At 36.2% G+C, this 11,811-nt stretch overlaps 1 protein-coding gene across 1 annotated transcript; it reads right to left on the reverse strand.

Moving 5' to 3' along the window:
* Positions 1-827: 827 nt before the first annotated feature.
* On the reverse strand, positions 828-2,789 carry E12A11 (PEBP (phosphatidylethanolamine-binding protein) family protein). The gene is made up of 4 exons (XM_059598600.2): positions 2,516-2,789; positions 2,373-2,434; positions 2,228-2,268; positions 828-1,285 (listed from the first exon to the last, which is right to left on the reverse strand). The coding sequence occupies exons 1-4, from the start codon at positions 2,708-2,710 to the stop codon at positions 1,065-1,067; spliced, it is 519 nt and encodes a 172-aa protein (XP_059454583.1). The 5' UTR covers positions 2,711-2,789; the 3' UTR covers positions 828-1,064.
* Positions 2,790-11,811: the final 9,022 nt, after the last annotated feature.

Genomic DNA, 11,811 nt, shown 5'->3' on the forward strand with positions numbered 1-11,811 from the left:
ATGTTTTTAGTGAGCCTAGGTCTAGGGTTTGATGTACTGATATATATACATCATTATAGAAGAGAGATGCACAAATTTTTGCCCCCAGAGAGTTCGTCGGAGGTTGTGCTAAGAGAGATCATATGTGGTGAGCGTTAAATTGAATCTCTTAGAATTTTAGTTATTCCTTTAATAAATTATAGTTGAGAAGTCTATCGGAAGGGTCCGGTAAATAAGAATCACGTTGAAGAAGATTGTGAGTAAGGAGACGAGTTGTAAGCTTGTCGATCTTACAGAGCCAAGGTCTTGCAAAGGGTTGTAAGTGTTCCTAGTATCTGTAATCTCTGGATAATCTTTTGATAGTGATTTTCTGGGTTTGACTGTCCCGGAGAGGTTTTATTTTTAGATTAATTTCTAAAAGGTTTCCTCTTCGTAACCAAAATATATGTGTCTGCCTCTTTATTACTTTATATATTTTGGGTGATTGAATTGTTTATTACTTCATAGTATTAATTCCGCATAAATTGTGATAAACAAGTTTTTGGAGTCGACATAACATTTTTCACTATATATATATATATATATATAGTGTGAACGAAAATATATATATATATATATATATATATATATATATATATTTTCGTTGACACTAAATGAATACTAATTATATTTTTTTATACATTAATTTAATCTACAAACTTAATATATTTTTCATTCACTCCCTATTTTAATACATTTTTCATTGATGCTTTGACATCTCCCCATAAAAATGTCTACCTCCATCCCTCCCTGGTTACCTAATATTGAATTGTATATACAATTTTGACACAACAACAACAACACACACAGAAAAAACAAGCATTAATATTCCAACATGAAAGAAACACGAAAACATAGTTCTAACCTATGTTATCATCGAGAAAGAAAAAACAGAGACTTAATTGGATAATATACGGTCACCTCCCCGAGCACCCAGGAGAATGACCCACACTACATTCATTCATTACAGAAGAACCTTAATTAGAAACCCAATTTCATATACTTCCACTAATCACTTCTCCCTGCGCAGACGGCAGGCCGATCAGCTAGCGCCTCCTGCTCGCCGGCTCCTTTTGTGAGTTGAAGTACACCGTCGCCACCGGCAAACCCAAATCGAGCTGGCCGGCAAAAAGGCGGGTACTAAAGTTTGCACGAGAGCCTGGCTGATCCACAAGTCCCAGAGGAGCCTTCTGCCGGAACAGCACCAATATGTACCGATGAATTCCGATTGGTGGCCGTGGCCCCACATATGGCAGAATCTCCTTCCCTGATGAAAACCAGCATTTGTAAAACTCATGTAAAATAACGCCACGTGGGCTTCTACATGTTCTCCACGTGGAGGGGCTTATGAAATGCCACTTGGGATCAAAGAAGGCAAGGTGACTATGACAATTGACAAGTGGCAGCAAACGTGTCACTAGTGGATTATGTGCCAATCACGTGTCATCTAAAGTCATTCATGCAAGACAAAAGTTAAAAAATATGTAAAAACAAAACTGATATTATAAGATTCTTACAAGATTTTTAGAAACAAAAAAACAAAGCATATATAATATTTGAAACGTTTACAAAAAAAAAAAAGTTTTGCCACGTGGCGAGAGCAGCATAAAGGGTGGTGCCAGAGCATGATATGTATTTTGGCTGATTCTGCATATTTTTGCGGCTAGAGACAGTTGTTAATGAGCAATTGGTGTTGGCCAGAAATCTGAAACATCCGAAGACCAAAGACATGCATGCATGTTCATTTTTTCTAAGCAACTACCATGCATGCATGAATGTTGATTTTTCCTGAAAAAAGATTCTCTGTGAGCCTATGAAGGAAGGATGCCCACTGAGGATGTCAGTGCCATCCATATATGTCCCATGTACGTCATTGCAACATTAGTAATTTTTGAAAATATAAATGTTTTTTTTTTTTTTTGTCGTGATTTGTGAGTGTTTTGACTTTTTATGTAGGAAGAGGAAAAAAAAAATGGAAATGGTTAGCAAACACACCCTTAATCCTCTTGCAAAGCAGATGGATATATAAACAAAATTTATCAACTTAATTAATGTAGTTTGATTTTGAAATATGAGACTAAAGAAATTTATAATCAGCTTGCATGCATTCACGCATTCAGTTGTGGATGGAAAATATAATTGCATTTTTGCTTGTATTTTCCCAAGATCCAAACAAAGACTAGAGATCAAGTACTCTTGGTTTCTATACCTCTAGTTGGGTTAGTTCCACCCGGAATGTCCACCACAATCCTACAACCACAAACACACTTCATAAATGAAAAATATTTTGACCATAGGTTAAAATGAAAACCATAGCTTAAAAAAAAAAAAAAAAAAAGAATTAAGTGACCAACCAATGGACCCATTCTCTCATGGTGGGCTCGCTAGGGCTGGGAGCATCAGGATCAATCATCACCTGCATAATCAACATTAATATAAGCAAGATCACTCATGCATGCAAGCTAAAAGCTAGGTTAGAGAGAGAGAGAGAGAAGACCAGAGAATATAGCTCGTCTGAATGCCCAGAGAGTGTCATTTTCGGAGGATTGACAGCCATTGAAGGCTTGATATCACAGCCATTTGTCACGTGCTTGGGGCCAAAGTAGGCAGACATGTTGACGGTCGGAACAAACATGTCTACAACATCACCAATCACTCGCCCCACAACAAGCGGATCGACGGAGGCAGCCATGAGAAAACGAAAATAACAAATAAAAAAAAATTAATAATAATAATAATAATTAGAGGCTTTTTTATGGCCTGAAGGGAAGACATATGAGTGTATATATATAGTGGAAGAAAAAGGTAAATGGGATTCGTGGATTTTGTGTAATCCAATGGTGCATGCATAGGCCATCACAAAGCTTAGATGCGCAGCGATCAACACGTGTGAGGCCACTCCATACGCAAAACCACCATCCTTTCTTTTCCTCGTTACAAATGGCCGCATCACAGCCCTCCGTTTCCACCATCACCTCACAAAGTAAGAACGCTTAATTAAGGGCGGGCGTCGTCATGCACATCACCTCAAGATAAGCATGAATTAAAACTACAGGCCAAAATATATAGGCTTCGTGGGGCCCAGAGGATAAAAGAAATCAGTGCCTTTTAGAGCAGGTACAGGTTGTTAAGGCGGACCTTGATGCACTACAGCGCAGCTCTCTCTGTAACTTCCATTTCTGTGGCTTTGTTCTTGATTTAAGGAGGTAATAAAAAACTGGTCTCAAAATGACCTGAGAGATTCTCTTCGGGGAACTTCTCTTAAGTGTGTTTGTGCTTATCTAATAGATGGTTCGAAATCTTCTATCAGCCGTTGATTACTACACAAGAGGATTCAATCACTTCCACTGGGAAAAAAAAGATGTCAGGAAGTGCGGTGCAGAAGATTATGTCCATTTTCCAATGGGGGCCCAGTTCTGCAGCAGAAAGAGCGCAGCTTGTTTTTCCTTCAGCCAACACCAGCATGCCACGTGCTACAAGGATAAGTGTTTTTTCATTTCTGGGCCCACTATTTAAATTATCAATTTTTCAAAAAACTTAAATTAATAAGAAAGGTGTAAATTTAATCACTTAATAATTATTCTCACTCACATGTGGGCTAAAACTTTCTTTTAATATGTAAAACCCAACACGTAGAATATTTAATTTAAATGTGGTGAATTTATGAAGTTAACGTTTGATTCAGGACCTCTAACTCTGATATCGTGTTAAATTATCGTTTATCCCAAAAGCTTTACTAGTTATCCCAAAATATTAAGCTAATATGAAGATGCAAATTTAATCACTTAATATACAAGTGAAACAAATTTAATATGCAAATTTTAAGTACTTTTTTTTTTTTTTTTTTTTTTTGACATGTCCGCACAAGAGGGGAGAGGAGATTCGAACTAGTGACCTCCATTTCATTAAATGTGGTCTCAGTCGATTGAGCTACCTCTTGGAGACAAATTTTAAGTACTAGTTATCACACAAGGGTTGTAATTTATGAAACAAAGCCCAACTCATTAAGAGAGAACTCGATAGAGTTATAATATACAATCATATCTACAAGTGATTTTAAGAATATGTGAAGTCGTTATACGGGGAATAAGTATCGTCTTCATTTTAAATGTATGCACTTTATAATTCATTAAGATTTAAAATTGATGCATTAAATGGTTAATATCATGTCAATAATGAAATAGAAGAGCCCAAATTTTAAATGAATCAAAACTTGACTAAATTGGTCCCAATTACTCTTCGAGGCGGAGTGGAAGAAGAGAAGATTAATCTCGAACGAGAAAAACAATCCAATGTCTTCGAAAGAATTGAACGAGGAGCTGTATGAGATGAAATTCTCTTGTACAGTTCTGTGGAGTGGTAATTAGGGTGACTTAGAGAGCATCACAAATGAGCTCTTTTTTTTTTTTTTTTTTTTTTTTGGTAACTTCACTTTAAACCCCTGAATTACCACTCGATTTGACAAGTTCCCTGAACTTCAAGCTCATGCTATATCACGGGACACAGGCGTCAAGCTCGACACCCAAAAAGAAAAGATAGAAAAGTCTGGCAAAAAGAAGGTGCCTGGGGAGGCGGCAGAGATGACGAATCAATCGGCGATTCATTGCCAACGCATGGACGATGGGGTGGGGATCCTGTGGAAATAGATAGAGACCACTGCTACCCGATTGGGCAATATGGGTGGTCCTAAAGTTTGTCACCGTCAACCAACTCCACGCTTTGTGGATGAAGATAACGTGATTGTCGTTCATAGGGAGCAATCTGAACAACAGAGGGCGCGGATGGAGGCAGACATGCCGCGACAAGCCAACTTGACTGTTATTCGCGAGCCTCAAATTCATTAATCAAACCCATATTCGGTGGAGGAGGAAAGGGAATATGTGGATGAAGATTTTCAGGAATCTAAGTTCCTTAATGAAGAGTTCAAGTATGAAGATGTTGAAGATCCTTCACAATGATTCGTGGATTGGGATTCCCTACCAACCTATGATTACGATGTCAGTGAGGTAGATCCGAATGAAAGACCTTTGCCATCCGACCTAGAGGAAGAGTGCGAAGAAGCTATGTTTTCTCCTATATTTGGCGGCCTCTACCCCGAGGAAGATGACCCATTGGAAGAGGAGTAGATTATGAACAGGCTAAAGAAGACCTTCCAAGTGAAGTGCCTAATTTTAGTGATGAACAATTATGTTGTGTTGATTTCCTTGGTGTAGACAAAATCTTGTCGGATTCTCGTAACCATGACTCTAATGAGTTTTATGCGGATGAGGAAAATTACATGTTCACAAGGAAAACAACGGTTGACCCATTCTTGAGTATCTTCATGGCATATGAAAGGGAAAATGAATGAGAGAGGTATGACAAGCCCGAAATATTGCCAAGTGGTGTGTGGGGCCTTCACGACAATCATCAAGGTATGTCGATGATGAAGAGCATCATGTTTATTGTGGGGTATTTCCTTGTCTTGATTTTGAGGAAGGGCGAATGGAATAAGTTGACAAGGCACCCAAAGAACCGTGGAAAGAACCAACCGGATTTGAGGACGAATTCTCCCCAACAGGGGGAGAATGATGTAAGGTGAAAATTAAACCCTACGAACTTTAATGTTGAGGATGTGAATTCGATGGCGAATTCTCTCCAACCTGAGGAGGATGATATAGACCGGAAAGTTAAGGATTCCATAAAGAAGAGCGATAATTAGGGAGAAACTAGCACCTGACAAGTTCTACTAAAAATGTCATATCTAGAGTTTCAGACCTACGATTGGAGCAATCTTTGAAGTGTTGGAAAGCGAACTCAAGGATCTACAAAGTCATGGTACACGAGAGTTTGCTAATTTCGATGTTTACTAGGTCAAAAGGACGTCCATTCGTAGCTCGTTCACAAGCCGTCCAAGCCGTCCGAACGACTAAATGTTATTTTCAGTTTTTCATTGTCTTACGCACTTTCCTTTCAATTTTAGGAGGGTCCATCCGAACGGGGATTTGTCCCGTCCAAACGGGCTTCGTAGAATTACAATAACCGACTTTATTTCATCTTTTATTAGGTTTAAGATTTTGGGGGTCTATAAATACATGCTTATAACCTCTAGAAACACAAATTTGGTTTATATATGATTTTCTTCAATAAGAATACTCATGGTTGAGTTTCTTTTGTGTTTTTTCCTTAAACCTTAGATAGCATCTATTGTTTTAAGAAGCTTTTTTTGATTCATTGATAGTCTCATAATCATAGAAGTATTTATCCCGTTCCTTAATGCTGTTATTCGTTGTAACCCAGTAAGTCACGTTGCATTAATACCCCTGATATTTTTTTATAAAATTTCAAATTTACCCTTAATTTCAAATTAAAAATTAAAAAAAAAAAAAAAGAATCACAAGGTGACCCACGGTTGGGCCACCTTATGACCATTTTTTTTTCAAATTTTTTTTTTAATAAAAAGAAAATTGAAGGGTAATTTTGTCTTCTTAGGGGCTTTGACAGCAAAAATTGACAGAGGGGGGTAAATTGACTGTAATTGAAAGTTTAGGGGTTCAAATTGAGAGGTTTTGAAGTTCGGAGGAGGGGCTTATCAAATCACGTAATAATTCAGGGGTATAAAGTGAAGTTTCCCAATTTTTTTATATTTTTTAAACAGCACCAATGAGCTCTTTAAAATGTACATTTAGCCAAAATTTAGAGAAGAATCTAAAAAGCACATATTTATCAAGCTCTCCATCATTTCTCCAAATTAATTCTTGCCGGGATCTCTCTCCATATTTGATGCTAATTTTTCTTTAACCATTCATTATTTTATTACTTTCATTTTTTTCTCTCTCTCCATATGTGAACTTGGAAGTCCTCTTTACTTTTTTTTTTTTTTTCTTTGGTGGTTAGTTTCAACCAACTAACAATCAATAAAATAAAAAAAAATTTAATTAAAGTACTAGAGAAGTATTTAAAGTCGGTGCATCAACTGTAGTATCATGTCCAACAGTTGATGCACCGACTTTAAATCACAACTATAAAATAAATGCTATTTATTTCATTTGAAAATATAAATTAGACTCCAAAATACACCTAGAGGGGGTGAATAAGGTGTTTAATAAAAATAATGCAAAATTAAAATTGAGAAGCATGCAACAATCAATTACCAAAATATGTAAACCAATAAATCAAAGAGACACCAATATTTTGGAAATGAATTGGAAACCTTTGAAGAACTTTTCAAAAAGAAAAACCACCACGAGGCAACCAAACCCAGGAAATCATGCACTATAGAAGAAGGAAAAATTACAAGTTATTTACACTGATAAAACCTTTGAAGTTGAAACAAACTCGTTTAGACAAGTGACCATTCTTGTCTTCTACCTCAATAGTTCCCCTTGAGCCTATGGAAACTTCTTCTATTGATTTACCATGTCAGAACCTCTGACAGACTTCTTTGATTGTCGATGAAGAACAACTTATGAAATCACTTCAACACTCTAAGAGAAAATAGCTCTAACGCTTTGAATCCTTAAAATTCTCTCTTAGCACAAAATAAAATGTTCCCTCTTACTTGCTTAGGAAAATCGTGCTATGAAGAGCCATATATATAGGAAACTAAGAATTAGGTTTCTTTGCTGAATAGGAAGACCCTAATATGGAAAATCCGAGGTAGCGTTCACACAACTAACGGTCTCGTTCTAACGCAACTAGGGTTTATATGAATTGAAACTGAAATTGGAAAACCCTAAAACGGCACGTGCCAACTTTTGTTCGGACGGTCCTAATAGCCGTTCAGACGAAGATAGGATAAGCATTCTTCTTGTGATGCCAAGTCCAAACCTATAGCGAATGGCCTTGCGAACGAAGCTCTCTAGATCTACTATGTGCATCTCCTGACAAAGGCCCAGGACCAATCCAAGACCCACCAGGGACCCGACCAAGACCCACCAGGGACCTGACCAAGACCCACCAAAGGCCCGATGTGTTAAGTATAAGCATAAGTATAAGTTATACTTATACTTATAATTTATAAGTATGCATATTTCTATAGGTTAATTAATATTTATATCTATATTATCATACGAAAGATCCCAATGGATTCTGGGTCTCGGCTCAACCTAAAGTAAAGGGCACCGCAGTGCATCAGGGCAATGATCTTGGAAATGCTTTTAAATGTGTTCAATTTATAGTTCATCTTTGACACCTCTAGATTTTTATTTTCACTTCTATAGCCGGATCTTCTTGCTTAGATTCTAGAGTTATTACAGCAAATGATACAATCATTTTGTTTTAGGTATTTGGATCAAGTGATGCTGTTGATTTTGTTCACAAATTATCGAAGATAAGATCACACCTTGCAGTTTCTTTCTGACAAGTCAATTAGTAAAGCAGCACTTTGACTTACTGTGGAACTTGAAATCTATTGTGTAATTGGTCCCATCTGATTGAGTGGACTTGTTTTTCTTTATGCTTATTTAATATCTAGCTTATTAGGTTCTAATTGTCTTCATTAGATTCTATTTCTGTCTTCTTCAAGTCTATTTGTTCCAAGTTTAAAAAGAGGAAGAAGAGGATGAAGAGGAGTGTGTCATTATTCCCTTATTACATAATTTGTCTTCAACAACTATGTTATGAGATGGATTAATGCCATCTGCATTGGAGACAGAAGTAATTATGAGTTTATTTTTGGTTATTCCCATATATAATTTGAATATAGGCTTGTCTTTTCCAGTGGAAGCCATTTACTGTTCAAAACTGCTTTAAGTGGTTTGGCCTGTTTCATCAGTGAGCTATCCATACTATATACATAGTTTTCCACTGTTTTGGTGGACCACAATTCAAGTGGGCATCATATGTCATGTTCTGTTTAGGAAAAACAGAATTTGGCCAACCATGTTGTTTTATTTCACAATTGGTATAAAGAAATACTGTCTAAATTATCCTTGAAATTAGGAGCCACATAATTTAGAGGGAGGGTTTAAGAAAATGTTTCCAGGAACTGCTTACCATGCATTGTTTCTTGTAAATAATCCATTTTTGTTAAGCTTTAACTCAAGTTATTTATGTCAATCGGTTACGTAGAAGGCTTACATTTGTTTGACAGGAAGGGTTACCCGTCACTGCAGTATGCCGTGGTCTTATAAAGGAACTTGTTCATGAGTGGCACTGTAAAGACAACTTCGCTGCAATTGTCATTGTTTTCAAGCACATGTAATTCCAAAGGCTCCAACTTTGCTCTAGTAGAAATTTGTTGCTAATTGCTATTGATTGCATTAAAGTTTTGTTTCTTCTCAATTATATAAGTTCTGCAGACATTGCTCTTGATTATATATTATTGTCAAATATTTTTGATGACTTGCTCAGTTTTGCATACTCGGTAGAATCAGACTTTGAATGCTGTTGTATGAAGTAGATGCCCCATGGTTCAAAAAGTTGAAATATCTAGTGATGTGTTTAGTAGTTACATTTTTTTTTTCTCTCTTTTTATGGGTGGTGTATAAGTATAACAATCATTTGTCTTAGAATATATATTTATATTAAGTTTATTTTCTTATAAGAATATTTCTCATTTAGGTTTGATTGTAATCAAATCTTTTATATTCTCTGTGTAGGGTTTATTTGTGTTCTAGAGCTTACTTGCTTATTACTCATAATCTTTCTATAAATAAATAAAGACGTATGTAATATTGTTTAATACATACTTTAATTCAAGATGTAGCCATTACTTTCTATCCGATTTTGCCTATCTTTTTCATATTTTATTTCATATCATATATTTCTTCAATTTGGAACAAATCAATTAGTTGTTTCATCTAGTATTGTTATTGTCCTTCAAGGACCGATTGTACATTTTGTTTAGGTTGGGTATTGACCTTGAAGTAGTTTTGGATTTGGACCTATATTGGCGTTTAACTCAATACAACTTTAACACAAAATTCTGACTACTTTGAAAGAGCGGCATCCTTTAATTATAATTTACTCACAAAATTTCAACATGCTTTCTTCATCGTTAAACTACTGATTAAGGTGTAACAACAAGCATCCAATAATCCTAATACAATTCAAGCACTAATTATAAACTTAACACTAAACAAAAAGATAAAGATTAGAGTGAGATTACCCAAACCCTACCCCTTACAACCCCTTTCTTACCCAAACTAGACATTAGCCAGGTCTTTTGTTGTATCCTTTGTTGACCTGCATTTGAAATTGCACAACTTCTTCACCATCTTCACCATCCAAGAGAGTGGACCAATTGTGTGAATCATACAAATAATCACAACCGCTCTCATCCAAGTATATACCAACATAAGAGACCACAAGCTAATTCTATCAAAAATATTGCATGTAGAAAATGGACAACTTCATCATAAAAATGTGGCGGGGTCACCAAAATCAGTACCCACATATAGGTAACTGTCATGGACGCAATTGAGATGGTCATGACTAAAGTAAAAAACCATATAAAGATGTTGCTTGTAAGAGGAAATCCGCTGACGACCAATAGTAGGTAAAAATATGGATAGGCATAAGCAAAAACTGAGCTGCCGGTGATAAGTGCTAACATATATGTATTTTAGTCCCTTAACTTATATTTGTTAATTCCTTAGTTTTGTTAGTTTGTGCTATTTTATTTCTTTTAAGTGTTTTCTATGTTTTTGTAGGCTTTTAGAAGAAAATGAAGCACTTTTGGTAATGTTTGAGCATTAAAGAGCAAATTTGGGAAAGCTAGAAGTTCTAATAGTACGATCGATCTCAGGGGACCTGCGATCAAGCGCACTACCATAGAGGTCCAGACGAGCGAGCAAGGCGTGTGCTCGTGCACACAAGGGGAGACTCGATCCCAGACATGCGATCGAGCGCACATGGCCGCGATTGAGCACACCCTTGCGCTGGAGGAAAGACAGTTGCAGCCAGACTTCTTCGGCTTCACATATTTTATATTTCCTACAAGCCAAACCACCCGTCATTGTACTTCAGGCCAAACGCCACCAAGTGGGTTTATCACAGCTTCACAACTAGCGGTTGAAATCAGAGTGGCCACTAACATTAATGTGCCACGTTTTTCGTCCACCCAATTGGATACCATTACATGAAACAATGAAATATCTTCTTTTAAGACGTTCATATATAAATAGATAGAAAAATATATATGAATGTATTTCTATATTTAAAAGAAGAGAAAAAAAAAAAAAACCTCATATGGTCCTTTCTTTTGTGAACATGTTCTCTGGTCACCTGCATTTGTCCTGATTTTAGAAAGTCTTCATAGACCCCTGAGCACATTTTGACATTCTTCTAATCAATTATTGCTGCTTGTTGTGGAAATGTGTATGGTTCAGCATAGGTTGGGGATCTAAGAATTTGGTTATATGTAATATGCTTCTCAATGAAGTACCCACAAGACCTTTAAGTTGTGCATGGTTAATAAAATATGAGATAACAAATATACCTGTTTACAAAATAGTTCATGCTTTAAAAGTCTTTGGAAAATTGGTATAGAAACAGAAACATAGAAATTACGAGTAAACTTCACTGCATTTTGTAAATCGATTATCAACTATTGGTTGATGATTGAGTGACTATTTTGAAAACCCCTTGCATTTTGTAAATCTATTATCAACTGTTGGTTAATGATTGGGTGATTCTAACTTGCGTTCAAATACAATAAGCACTCAAAAACTTCCGTTGAGCAAGATTAGCTTTCTTCTATTTATTTTTCTTTTATGTTTGAATTTCTTTGCAGAAAGCTTGAGGTGTATGATTGTAACCGTTAAGGAAGAAAATGGTATAAACTCAAAAATATGTTTTTCCCTGCTAAAC

Source organism: Corylus avellana, chromosome 7 (assembly GCF_965113065.1).
Source record: "Corylus avellana chromosome 7, dhCorAvel1.hap1.2, whole genome shotgun sequence".
NCBI lineage: Eukaryota > Viridiplantae > Streptophyta > Magnoliopsida > Fagales > Betulaceae > Corylus > Corylus avellana.